The sequence below is a fragment of the Drosophila ananassae genome, chromosome XL (genome assembly GCF_017639315.1).
Source record: "Drosophila ananassae strain 14024-0371.13 chromosome XL, ASM1763931v2, whole genome shotgun sequence".
NCBI lineage: Eukaryota > Metazoa > Arthropoda > Insecta > Diptera > Drosophilidae > Drosophila > Drosophila ananassae.
The window spans coordinates 4,833,288-4,848,146 of NC_057931.1; the positions used below are offsets into that span (position 1 = coordinate 4,833,288).

The 14,859-nt window shown below is 39.7% G+C and overlaps 1 protein-coding gene and 1 long non-coding RNA gene across 2 annotated transcripts; one reads left to right on the plus strand and one right to left on the minus strand.

Moving 5' to 3' along the window:
* Positions 1 to 150: 150 nt before the first annotated feature.
* On the plus strand, positions 151 to 1,202 carry LOC6504123 (COMM domain-containing protein 10). Its single transcript, XM_001964196.4, has 2 exons — positions 151 to 319; positions 380 to 1,202. Exons 1-2 carry the CDS (start codon positions 288 to 290, stop codon positions 1,074 to 1,076), a joined length of 729 nt encoding a protein of 242 aa, XP_001964232.1. The 5' UTR covers positions 151 to 287; the 3' UTR covers positions 1,077 to 1,202.
* LOC116655275 lies at positions 1,089 to 14,764 on the minus strand. The gene is made up of 3 exons (XR_004310408.2): positions 14,459 to 14,764; positions 14,236 to 14,406; positions 1,089 to 1,161 (listed from the first exon to the last, which is right to left on the minus strand). It is a non-coding gene; the product is annotated as an uncharacterized LOC116655275 (long non-coding RNA).
* Positions 14,765 to 14,859: the final 95 nt, after the last annotated feature.

The following is a 14,859-nucleotide window of genomic DNA, read 5'->3' on the forward strand; positions in this document are numbered from 1 at the left end:
TCCGACGAATATAAGTGCAGAATTAAAAGAGTTCTAGAAAATAAAACAGAAGAAGGAATAAATTAATTAGAAATATTGTTTAAATAAAAAGATTCCAGTTATTACCTTGTCTGGAGATAAAATCAGGCTGGAAATGGCAACTCTCCTAACAGCTGTCCATATCGATAGTTATCGTTTCCTTTTTGTTATTATTACTTCTCTACATAAACAATTTGCTGGAATATATAAATTAAATAAATATAAGCTTAATTATAGAAAACCCCCGCACAGAAGATAAACCCATTCCAATGAGCATTAACTGGATAAAAATCACCGATAGGTATAGAACATCTAAATAATCAATTGAATGCAAAAAAATATTAATAAATTATTAATTTAGAGCCCGGGAGGGCATCAAGATCATCAATGCCCTGCCCTACGACACCTTTAACACAGTGCTGCTTTACACTCACCGTCAAATGAGTCCTAGTGCAACGGGTGCACCTGCGGCGAATGCCACCAGTACCGTGGGCACCAGTGTGACGACCACAGAGCGGGCGGACAGCAGCACCGACGATAATCCCACCAGCAGCAGCGAGCCGGAGTACACTTTGGAGGAACTGGAACGATTGGTGGGCGTGCCAAGGGCCGACTTCCTTCTGCTGATCAAAACCTTTTCCTACATCCTGCGCCGCATCTCCACGTTCATCATCAAGCCCAGCCTGCTGCAGCGGGAACTGCGCGAGAAGCTTCAGCTGGAGGACGAGGCCAAGATCGATGCCATTCTGCGGCTGTGGGTGCGGGAGACCAATCCGATCATGAACAACCTGGCCAGCAAGCGCTACGAGTCCAATGTCATCGAGGATGCCGCCTGGAAACTAAACATGGAGATCTCCTCTCACTGCCAGCAGCGGGAGAAGACACCGCTGACTGTCCTCCAAATGAAAACCGGAGCTGGCGAAGACATTAACATCGAGATGAACCATGCAGAGCTCCTGGAACTCTATAATCAATTTGAGAATATACAAGGGGAACTGGACGCCATGCTGGCCATGAAGGCTCCCGAAGCAGCGGCTCCTGCTGCCAATAATCCGTAGTGTTGGACACTTGACCAATCCTGGTGCCAATTTAGTTGTTAATAGATCTTTGTTGTAGTATTCTTGTGAAGAAAAATCTATGGACCTAAAAGTTTGCAATATTAAAAGCCAATTTTTTAACCGGTACTCGGAGAGTACAAGAGTATTATTATTCGTGGAAATATGTATATCTATGGAAGAAGGTATCATTTTTAAGCCAGAATCAATCCAAACATTAACATTTTTTAAGTTTTTAGTTTTCTATTTTAAATTTAAGTCAGCAGCCTAGAAGTATGCCCCAATATTTCATTTGCGCCAGATTCAAAGTTAGGTGTTTATCGATAGTCCTTGACTTTACGAAATAAAAAGCATTTTCCCTTGAATTATTATGGGTTGCAGCTACTTTAAATCTATTTGGATACTTATTAAAGCCTGAAGATTATATGCAAAGTAATAATAATACCAATTAATTGAAAAATATCTGAAATAAAATATTTTTCGATGTTCTTAGAGAAAATTATCGGTTTTCTGGAGATGAACGGTCACATCTTAGCAGTCCCGGCGCCAAATTTAAAAAATAAAATGGCAAATGGACTGTTATAGAATCGCAAAAACCCCAGAAGCCAAAGTTTCGAAAACAAATAAGAATGGATCTAAAAAAAATTCGTGAAAAACAGGTTTCAAACAAACAGCGTAGAATCAGCGCTGAGCACAATGAGTAATAATCAAGAATTATGCAAATCCTGCACTGCAACGCTTAGTAATGCGCGAAGAAACATCAAAGCTTGATTGATTGCCAATTAGTCATGAGTAGAGCTATTAATTTGCTGTAGATGCCAAATTTGTAGCTTTTTCGTTGTTATTTTGCTGCGCCAAACACTTAAATTTCGATTTGCATTCGAATTTCGACGACGATTCGAGTCGAGTTAATAATATCTCACTTGTAATTAATTTCGTTTTTGTGTGGGCGTTGCATGGTTGAAAACTATTAATATTTTGACCTTAGGCAGTCCACACTGCAGCCACATCTCAGTGTGTCAATAGTGCAGATTTGCAGGCCCCACTCCCCACTCTTACTGCATCGCAAATTGTTATTTTTTTGTGGGCCTTTGCCACGGCCCATTTGGCGAGACAAATGCTGCACCTGACTTCAGTATTGTTTATGGGTTTTTGTGTGTGCAGACACATAAATCACAAGCCCAATAAAAGCTGTACAGTGCGTAGGTGACCTTGCCAGGAAAACTAACACCTCGGGAAACGAAATAATTGTATTTTTAGTTTTTACTTATTAACTGCATGTGCAGAATATTTTTACATTGCCCAGCATTTAAGCACATATTTTGAATGAGGAAAGGAGCTACTGAGTTCCCTGATTCCAAAATGGTACACAGTTTCCAGATCGGTTATGAATTGGCAGAGATATTCACTTGGAAAGGTGGCCAAAATGGGGATACTGCGAAATCGCAGCATTTTATAGGGGAACCCCTTGGGAAAAAATCGAAAAATTAAAAAATGATATTTAAGCAATATTTTGGATAGGGAAAGGAGCTACTGAGTTCCCTGATTCCAAAATGGTACACCATTTCCCGATCGGATATGAATTGGCAGAGATATTCACATCGGAATGGGGCCAAAATGGGGATACTGCGAAATCGCAGCATTTTATAGGGGAACCCCTTGGGAAAAAATCGAAAAATTAAAAAACGATAGTTAAGCAATATTTTAAATAAGGAAAGGAGCTACTGAGTTCCCTGATTCCAAAATGGTACACCATTTCCCGATCGGATATGAATTGGCAGAGATATTCACATCGGAATTGGGCCAAAATGGGGATACTGCGAAATCGCAGCATTTTATAGGGGAACCCCTTGGGAAAAAATCGAAAAATTAAAAAACGATATTTAAGCAATATTTTGGATGGGGAAAGGAGCTACTGAGTTCCCTGATTCCAAAATGGTACACCATTTCCCGATCGGATATGAATTGGCAGAGATATTCACATCGGAATTGGGCCAAAATGGGGATACTGCGAAATCGCAGCATTTTATAGGGGAACCCCTTGGGAAAAAATCGAAAAATTAAAAAACGATAGTTAAGCAATATTTTGGATGGGGAAAGGAGCTACTGAGTTCCCTGATTCCAAAATGGTATACTATTTCCAGATCGGATTCCAATTGGCAGAGATATTCACATCGGAATGGGGCCAAAATGGGGATACTGCGAAATCGCAGCATTTTATAGGGGAACCCCTTGGGAAAAAATCGAAAAATTAAAAAACGATAGTTAAGCAATATTTTGGATGGGGAAAGGAGCTACTGAGTTCCCTGATTCCAAAATGGTATACTATTTCCAGATCGGATTCCAATTGGCAGAGATATTCACATCGGAATGGGGCCAAAATGGGGATACTGCGAAATCGCAGCATTTTATAGGGGAACCCCTTGGGAAAAAATCGAAAAATTAAAAAACGATATTTAAGCAATATTTTGGATGGGGAAAGGAGCTACTGAGTTCCCTGATTCCAAAATGGTACACCATTTCCTGATCGGATATGAATTGGCAGAGATATTCACATCGGAATTGGGCCAAAATGGGGATACTGCGAAATCGCAGCATTTTATAGGGGAACCCCTTGGGAAAAAATCGAAAAATTTAAAAACGATAGTTAAGCAATATTTTGGATGGGGAAAGGAGCTACTGAGTTCCCTGATTCCAAAATGGTACACCATTTCCCGATCGGATATGAATTGGCCGAGATATTCACATCGGAATTGGGCCAAAATGGGGATACTGCGAAATCGCAGCATTTTATAGGGGAACCCCTTGGGAAAAAATCGAAAAATTTAAAAACGATAGTTAAGCAATATTTTGGATGAGGAAAGGAGCTACTGAGTTCCCTGATTCCAAAATGGTATACTATTTCCAGATCGGATTCCAATTGGCAGAGATATTCACATCGGAATGGGGCCAAAATGGGGATACTGCGAAATCGCAGCATTTTATAGGGGAACCCCTTGGGAAAAAATCGAAAAATTAAAAAACGATATTTAAGCAATATTTTGGATGGGGAAAGGAGCTACTGAGTTCCCTGATTCCAAAATGGTACACCATTTCCCGATCGGATATGAATTGGCAGAGATATTCACATCGGAATGGGGCCAAAATGGGGATACTGCGAAATCGCAGCATTTTATAGGGGAACCCCTTGGGAAAAAATCGAAAAATTAAAAAACGATAGTTAAGCAATATTTTGGATGGGGAAAGGAGCTACTGAGTTCCCTGATTCCAAAATGGTATACTATTTCCAGATCGGATTCCAATTGGCAGAGATATTCACATCGGAATGGGGCCAAAATGGGGATACTGCGAAATCGCAGCATTTTATAGGGGAACCCCTTGGGAAAAAATCGAAAAATTAAAAAACGATATTTAAGCAATATTTTGGATGGGGAAAGGAGCTACTGAGTTCCCTGATTCCAAAATGGTACACCATTTCCCGATCGGATATGAATTGGCAGAGATATTCACATCGGAATGGGGCCAAAATGGGGATACTGCGAAATCGCAGCATTTTATAGGGGAACCCCTTGGGAAAAAATCGAAAAATTAAAAAACGATAGTTAAGCAATATTTTGGATGGGGAAAGGAGCTACTGAGTTCCCTGATTCCAAAATGGTACACCATTTCCCGATCGGATATGAATTGGCAGAGATATTCACATCGGAATTGGGCCAAAATGGGGATACTGCGAAATCGCAGCATTTTATAGGGGAACCCCTTGGGAAAAAATCGAAAAATTAAAAAACGATAGTTAAGCAATATTTTGGATGGGGAAAGGAGCTACTGAGTTCCCTGATTCCAAAATGGTATACTATTTCCAGATCGGATTCCAATTGGCAGAGATATTCACATCGGAATGGGGCCAAAATGGGGATACTGCGAAATCGCAGCATTTTATAGGGGAACCCCTTGGGAAAAAATCGAAAAATTAAAAAACGATATTTAAGCAATATTTTGGATGGGGAAAGGAGCTACTGAGTTCCCTGATTCCAAAATGGTACACCATTTCCCGATCGGATATGAATTGGCAGAGATATTCACATCGGAATGGGGCCAAAATGGGGATACTGCGAAATCGCAGCATTTTATAGGGGAACCCCTTGGGAAAAAATCGAAAAATTAAAAAACGATAGTTAAGCAATATTTTGGATGGGGAAAGGAGCTACTGAGTTCCCTGATTCCAAAATGGTACACCATTTCCCGATCGGATATGAATTGGCAGAGATATTCACATCGGAATTGGGCCAAAATGGGGATACTGCGAAATCGCAGCATTTTATAGGGGAATCCCTTGGGAAAAAATCGAAAAATTAAAAAACGATAGTTAAGCAATAGTTTGGATGGGGAAAGGAGCTACTGAGTTCCCTGATTCCAAAATGGTACACCATTTCCCGATCGGATATGAATTGGCAGAGATATTCACATCGGAATTGGGCCAAAATGGGGATACTGCGAAATCGCAGCATTTTATAGGGGAACCCCTTGGGAAAAAATCGAAAAATTAAAAAACGATAGTTAAGCAATATTTTGGATGGGGAAAGGAGCTACTGAGTTCCCTGATTCCAAAATGGTATACTATTTCCAGATCGGATTCCAATTGGCAGAGATATTCACATCGGAATGGGGCCAAAATGGGGATACTGCGAAATCGCAGCATTTTATAGGGGAACCCCTTGGGAAAAAATCGAAAAATTAAAAAACGATAGTTAAGCAATATTTTAAATAAGGAAAGGAGCTACTGAGTTCCCTGATTCCAAAATGGTACACCATTTCCCGATCGGATATGAATTGGCAGAGATATTCACATCGGAATGGGGCCAAAATGGGGATACTGCGAAATCGCAGCATTTTATAGGGGAACCCCTTGGGAAAAAATCGAAAAATTAAAAAACGATAGTTAAGCAATATTTTGGATGAGGAAAGGAGCTACTGAGTTCCCTGATTCCAAAATGGTATACTATTTCCAGATCGGATTTCAATTGGCAGAGATATTCACATCGGAATGGGGCCAAAATGGGGATACTGCGAAATCGCAGCATTTTATAGGGGAACCCCTTGGGAAAAAATCGAAAAATTAAAAAACGATATTTAAGCAATATTTTGGATGGGGAAAGGAGCTACTGAGTTCCCTGATTCCAAAATGGTACACCATTTCCCGATCGGATATGAATTGGCAGAGATATTCACATCGGAATTGGGCCAAAATGGGGATACTGCGAAATCGCAGCATTTTATAGGGGAACCCCTTGGGAAAAAATCGAAAAATTAAAAAACGATATTTAAGCAATATTTTGGATGGGGAAAGGAGCTACTGAGTTCCCTGATTCCAAAATGGTACACCATTTCCCGATCGGATATGAATTGGCAGAGATATTCACATCGGAATTGGGCCAAAATGGGGATACTGCGAAATCGCAGCATTTTATAGGGGAACCCCTTGGGAAAAAATCGAAAAATTAAAAAACGATAGTTAAGCAATATTTTGGATGGGGAAAGGAGCTACTGAGTTCCCTGATTCCAAAATGGTATACTATTTCCAGATCGGATTCCAATTGGCAGAGATATTCACATCGGAATGGGGCCAAAATGGGGATACTGCGAAATTGCAGCATTTTATAGGGGAACCCCTTGGGAAAAAATCGAAAAATTAAAAAACGATATTTAAGCAATATTTTGGATGGGGAAAGGAGCTACTGAGTTCCCTGATTCCAAAATGGTACACCATTTCCTGATCGGATATGAATTGGCAGAGATATTCACATCGGAATTGGGCCAAAATGGGGATACTGCGAAATCGCAGCATTTTATAGGGGAACCCCTTGGGAAAAAATCGAAAAATTAAAAAACGATAGTTAAGCAATATTTTGGATGGGGAAAGGAGCTACTGAGTTCCCTGATTCCAAAATGGTATACTATTTCCAGATCGGATTCCAATTGGCAGAGATATTCACATCGGAATGGGGCCAAAATGGGGATACTGCGAAATCGCAGCATTTTATAGGGGAACCCCTTGGGAAAAAATCGAAAAATTAAAAAACGATAGTTAAGCAATATTTTAAATAAGGAAAGGAGCTACTGAGTTCCCTGATTCCAAAATGGTACACCATTTCCCGATCGGATATGAATTGGCAGAGATATTCACATCGGAATGGGGCCAAAATGGGGATACTGCGAAATCGCAGCATTTTATAGGGGAACCCCTTGGGAAAAAATCGAAAAATTAAAAAACGATAGTTAAGCAATATTTTGGATGAGGAAAGGAGCTACTGAGTTCCCTGATTCCAAAATGGTATACTATTTCCAGATCGGATTTCAATTGGCAGAGATATTCACATCGGAATGGGGCCAAAATGGGGATACTGCGAAATCGCAGCATTTTATAGGGGAACCCCTTGGGAAAAAATCGAAAAATTAAAAAACGATATTTAAGCAATATTTTGGATGGGGAAAGGAGCTACTGAGTTCCCTGATTCCAAAATGGTACACCATTTCCCGATCGGATATGAATTGGCAGAGATATTCACATCGGAATTGGGCCAAAATGGGGATACTGCGAAATCGCAGCATTTTATAGGGGAACCCCTTGGGAAAAAATCGAAAAATTAAAAAACGATATTTAAGCAATATTTTGGATGGGGAAAGGAGCTACTGAGTTCCCTGATTCCAAAATGGTACACCATTTCCCGATCGGATATGAATTGGCAGAGATATTCACATCGGAATTGGGCCAAAATGGGGATACTGCGAAATCGCAGCATTTTATAGGGGAACCCCTTGGGAAAAAATCGAAAAATTAAAAAACGATAGTTAAGCAATATTTTGGATGGGGAAAGGAGCTACTGAGTTCCCTGATTCCAAAATGGTATACTATTTCCAGATCGGATTCCAATTGGCAGAGATATTCACATCGGAATGGGGCCAAAATGGGGATACTGCGAAATTGCAGCATTTTATAGGGGAACCCCTTGGGAAAAAATCGAAAAATTAAAAAACGATATTTAAGCAATATTTTGGATGGGGAAAGGAGCTACTGAGTTCCCTGATTCCAAAATGGTACACCATTTCCTGATCGGATATGAATTGGCAGAGATATTCACATCGGAATTGGGCCAAAATGGGGATACTGCGAAATCGCAGCATTTTATAGGGGAACCCCTTGGGAAAAAATCGAAAAATTTAAAAACGATAGTTAAGCAATATTTTGGATGGGGAAAGGAGCTACTGAGTTCCCTGATTCCAAAATGGTACACCATTTCCCGATCGGATATGAATTGGCCGAGATATTCACATCGGAATTGGGCCAAAATGGGGATACTGCGAAATCGCAGCATTTTATAGGGGAACCCCTTGGGAAAAAATCGAAAAATTTAAAAACGATAGTTAAGCAATATTTTGGATGAGGAAAGGAGCTACTGAGTTCCCTGATTCCAAAATGGTATACTATTTCCAGATCGGATTCCAATTGGCAGAGATATTCACATCGGAATGGGGCCAAAATGGGGATACTGCGAAATCGCAGCATTTTATAGGGGAACCCCTTGGGAAAAAATCGAAAAATTAAAAAACGATATTTAAGCAATATTTTGGATGGGGAAAGGAGCTACTGAGTTCCCTGATTCCAAAATGGTACACCATTTCCCGATCGGATATGAATTGGCAGAGATATTCACATCGGAATGGGGCCAAAATGGGGATACTGCGAAATCGCAGCATTTTATAGGGGAACCCCTTGGGAAAAAATCGAAAAATTAAAAAACGATATTTAAGCAATATTTTGGATGGGGAAAGGAGCTACTGAGTTCCCTGATTCCAAAATGGTACACCATTTCCCGATCGGATATGAATTGGCAGAGATATTCACATCGGAATTGGGCCAAAATGGGGATACTGCGAAATCGCAGCATTTTATAGGGGAACCCCTTGGGAAAAAATCGAAAAATTAAAAAACGATAGTTAAGCAATATTTTGGATGGGGAAAGGAGCTACTGAGTTCCCTGATTCCAAAATGGTATACTATTTCCAGATCGGATTCCAATTGGCAGAGATATTCACATCGGAATGGGGCCAAAATGGGGATACTGCGAAATCGCAGCATTTTATAGGGGAACCCCTTGGGAAAAAATCGAAAAATTAAAAAACGATATTTAAGCAATATTTTGGATGGGGAAAGGAGCTACTGAGTTCCCTGATTCCAAAATGGTACACCATTTCCCGATCGGATATGAATTGGCAGAGATATTCACATCGGAATTGGGCCAAAATGGGGATACTGCGAAATCGCAGCATTTTATAGGGGAATCCCTTGGGAAAAAATCGAAAAATTAAAAAACGATAGTTAAGCAATAGTTTGGATGGGGAAAGGAGCTACTGAGTTCCCTGATTCCAAAATGGTACACCATTTCCCGATCGGATATGAATTGGCAGAGATATTCACATCGGAATGGGGCCAAAATGGGGATACTGCGAAATCGCAGCATTTTATAGGGGAACCCCTTGGGAAAAAATCGAAAAATTAAAAAACGATAGTTAAGCAATATTTTGGATGAGGAAAGGAGCTACTGAGTTCCCTGATTCCAAAATGGTATACTATTTCCAGATCGGATTCCAATTGGCAGAGATATTCACATCGGAATGGGGCCAAAATGGGGATACTGCGAAATCGCAGCATTTTATAGGGGAACCCCTTGGGAAAAAATCGAAAAATTAAAAAACGATAGTTAAGCAATATTTTGGATGAGGAAAGGAGCTACTGAGTTCCCTGATTCCAAAATGGTATACTATTTCCAGATCGGATTCCAATTGGCAGAGATATTCACATCGGAATGGGGCCAAAATGGGGATACTGCGAAATCGCAGCATTTTATAGGGGAACCCCTTGGGAAAAAATCGAAAAATTAAAAAACGATAGTTAAGCAATATTTTGAATAAGGAAAGGAGCTACTGAGTTCCCTGATTCCAAAATGGTATACTATTTCCAGATCGGATTCCAATTGGCAGAGATATTCACATCGGAATGGGGCCAAAATGGGGATACTGCGAAATCGCAGCATTTTATAGGGGAACCCCTTGGGAAAAAATCGAAAAATTAAAAAACGATAGTTAAGCAATATTTTGAATAAGGAAAGGAGCTACTGAGTTCCCTGATTCCAAAATGGTACACCATTTCCCGATCGGATATGAATTGGCAGAGATATTCACATCGGAATGGGGCCAAAATGGGGATACTGCGAAATCGCAGCATTTTATAGGGGAACCCCTTGGGAAAAAATCGAAAAATTAAAAAACGATATTTAAGCAATATTTTGGATGAGGAAAGGAGCTACTGAGTTCCCTGATTCCAAAATGGTATACTATTTCCAGATCGGATTCCAATTGGCAGAGATATTCACATCGGAATGGGGCCAAAATGGGGATACTGCGAAATCGCAGCATTTTATAGGGGAACCCCTTGGGAAAAAATCGAAAAATTAAAAAACGATAGTTAAGCAATATTTTGAATAAGGAAAGGAGCTACTGAGTTCCCTGATTCCAAAATGGTACACCATTTCCCGATCGGATATGAATTGGCAGAGATATTCACATCGGAATGGGGCCAAAATGGGGATACTGCGAAATCGCAGCATTTTATAGGGGAACCCCTTGGGAAAAAATCGAAAAATTAAAAAACGATATTTAAGCAATATTTTGGATGAGGAAAGGAGCTACTGAGTTCCCTGATTCCAAAATGGTATACTATTTCCAGATCGGATTCCAATTGGCAGAGATATTCACATCGGAATGGGGCCAAAATGGGGATACTGCGAAATCGCAGCATTTTATAGGGGAACCCCTTGGGAAAAAATCGAAAAATTAAAAAACGATAGTTAAGCAATATTTTGGATGGGGAAAGGAGCTACTGAGTTCCCTGATTCCAAAATGGTATACTATTTCCAGATCGGATTCCAATTGGCAGAGATATTCACATCGGAATGGGGCCAAAATGGGGATACTGCGAAATCGCAGCATTTTATAGGGGAACCCCTTGGGAAAAAATCGAAAAATTAAAAAACGATAGTTAAGCAATATTTTGGATGGGGAAAGGAGCTACTGAGTTCCCTGATTCCAAAATGGTACACCATTTCCAGATCGGATTCCAATTGGCAGAGATATTCACATCGGAATGGGGCCAAAATGGGGATACTGCGAAATCGCAGCATTTTATAGGGGAACCCCTTGGGAAAAAATCGAAAAATTAAAAAACTATATTTAAGCAATATTTTGGATGGGGAAAGGAGCTACTGAGTTCCCTGATTCCAAAATGGTATACTATTTCCAGATCGGATTCCAATTGGCAGAGATATTCACATCGGAATGGGGCCAAAATGGGGATACTGCGAAATCGCAGCATTTTATAGGAGAACCCCTTGGGAAAAAATCGAAAAATTAAAAAACGATAGTTAAGCAATATTTTGGATGGGGAAAGGAGCTACTGAGTTCCCTGATTCCAAAATGGTACACCATTTCCCGATCGGATATGAATTGGCAGAGATATTCACATCGGAATGGGGCCAAAATGGGGATACTGCGAAATCGCAGCATTTTATAGGGGAACCCCTTGGGAAAAAATCGAAAAATTAAAAAACGATATTTAAGCAATATTTTGGATGAGGAAAGGAGCTACTGAGTTCCCTGATTCCAAAATGGTATACTATTTCCAGATCGGATTCCAATTGGCAGAGATATTCACATCGGAATGGGGCCAAAATGGGGATACTGCGAAATCGCAGCATTTTATAGGGGAACCCCTTGGGAAAAAATCGAAAAATTAAAAAACGATAGTTAAGCAATATTTTGAATAAGGAAAGGAGCTACTGAGTTCCCTGATTCCAAAATGGTACACCATTTCCCGATCGGATATGAATTGGCAGAGATATTCACATCGGAATGGGGCCAAAATGGGGATACTGCGAAATCGCAGCATTTTATAGGGGAACCCCTTGGGAAAAAATCGAAAAATTAAAAAACGATAGTTAAGCAATATTTTGGATGAGGAAAGGAGCTACTGAGTTCCCTGATTCCAAAATGGTATACTATTTCCAGATCAGATTCCAATTGGCAGAGATATTCACATCGGAATGGGGCCAAAATGGGGATACTGCGAAATCGCAGCATTTTATAGGGGAACCCCTTGGGAAAAAATCGAAAAATTAAAAAACGATATTTAAGCAATATTTTGGATGGGGAAAGGAGCTACTGAGTTCCCTGATTCCAAAATGGTATACTATTTCCAGATCAGATTCCAATTGGCAGAGATATTCACATCGGAATGGGGCCAAAATGGGGATACTGCGAAATCGCAGCATTTTATAGGGGAACCCCTTGGGAAAAAATCGAAAAATTAAAAAACGATATTTAAGCAATATTTTGGATGGGGAAAGGAGCTACTGAGTTCCCTGATTCCAAAATGGTATACTATTTCCAGATCGGATTCCAATTGGCAGAGATATTCACATCGGAATGGGGTCAAAATGGGGATACTGCGAAATCGCAGCATTTTATAGGGGAACCCCTTGGGAAAAAATCGAAAAATTAAAAAACGATAGTTAAGCAATATTTTGGATGAGGAAAGGAGCTACTGAGTTCCCTGATTCCAAAATGGTATACTATTTCCAGATCGGATTCCAATTGGCAGAGATATTCACATCGGAATGGGGCCAAAATGGGGATACTGCGAAATCGCAGCATTTTATAGGGGAACCCCTTGGGAAAAAATCGAAAAATTAAAAAACTATATTTAAGCAATATTTTGGATGGGGAAAGGAGCTACTGAGTTCCCTGATTCCAAAATGGTATACTATTTCCAGATCGGATTCCAATTGGCAGAGATATTCACATCGGAATGGGGCCAAAATGGGGATACTGCGAAATCGCAGCATTTTATAGGGGAACCCCTTGGGAAAAAATCGAAAAATTAAAAAACGATAGTTAAGCAATATTTTGGATGGGGAAAGGAGCTACTGAGTTCCCTGATTCCAAAATGGTACACCATTTCCCGATCGGATATGAATTGGCAGAGATATTCACATCGGAATGGGGCCAAAATGGGGATACTGCGAAATCGCAGCATTTTATAGGGGAACCCCTTGGGAAAAAATCGAAAAATTAAAAAACGATAGTTAAGCAATATTTTGGATGAGGAAAGGAGCTACTGAGTTCCCTGATTCCAAAATGGTATACTATTTCCAGATCGGATTCCAATTGGCAGAGATATTCACATCGGAATGGGGCCAAAATGGAGATACTGCGAAATCGCAGCATTTTATAGGGGAACCCCTTGGGAAAAAATCGAAAAATTAAAAAACGATATTTAAGCAATATTTTGGATAGGGAAAGGAGCTACTGAGTTCCCTGATTCCAAAATGGTATACTATTTCCAGATCGGATTCCAATTGGCAGAGATATTCACATCGGAATGGGGTCAAAATGGGGATACTGCGAAATCGCAGCATTTTATAGGGGAACCCCTTGGGAAAAAATCGAAAAATTAAAAAACGATAGTTAAGCAATATTTTGGATGAGGAAAGGAGCTACTGAGTTCCCTGATTCCAAAATGGTATACTATTTCCAGATCGGATTCCAATTGGCAGAGATATTCACATCGGAATGGGGCCAAAATGGGGATACTGCGAAATCGCAGCATTTTATAGGGGAACCCCTTGGGAAAAAATCGAAAAATTAAAAAACGATAGTTAAGCAATATTTTGAATAAGGAAAGGAGCTACTGAGTTCCCTGATTCCAAAATGGTACACCATTTCCCGATCGGATATGAATTGGCAGAGATATTCACATCGGAATGGGGCCAAAATGGGGATACTGCGAAATCGCAGCATTTTATAGGGGAACCCCTTGGGAAAAAATCGAAAAATTAAAAAACAATATTTAAGCAATATTTTGAATGAGGAAAGGAGCTACTGAGTTCCCTGATTCCAAAATGGTATACAATTTCCAGATAGGATATGATATGGCAGAGATATTCACATCGGAATGGGTAATAGTTATGATATTTAGAAACCCACCATTTTTTTAAATTTGTTAAGTACGTACAGTTTTGTATGCTACAATAAAATGTATATTCTTTACCAGAGTGACTTTTTTGATGTCGGAATAGGTCCTTACTGCTTCCTTGGTTCAATTTATGTTTACCAAATGCGCTGGTTTTAGAAATAAGATGTTTTCCTGGCTGGCTTAGTGGTTTTCACAAAGTACAGTCGCATATCGGCGTTTTTAATGTAACTTAGTTAAATAAAGAGACTTAAAAAATATTTCTTTAATCCATTTTAGGTCGGGAAAGCCATTTACTTACTGCGATTACATAAGATCACATATGAATAAGAGTTTACCAATTAGAATAAGAAAATCCAGGCACCACATCCACAGTTAGCAGTATCCCTCATTTCAGACGTAAAACAAGCAATGTCAGTTGGTGAAAAATAGCAGTCCTTCATCTTTAAGTATCCAGTAAGCTGTAGATCCATTATTTCTGTAACTTATACTCCATTATGCTGTATATTTTCCAATTTGCAACAAAGAAAGCAACAAAGAAAGACGCCAAGCAGACGGCCATCTTAGTTAGAGAGGAGCCAGGATAACTAATAAATCTTGATCTTGATCAGTAACCTATCGATAACAAAATACTGTTTTGACACGCGATAGTTGAAAAAAGTTACATCTCAAACAAAACTTCCATCCCAATAACAGGGAAAT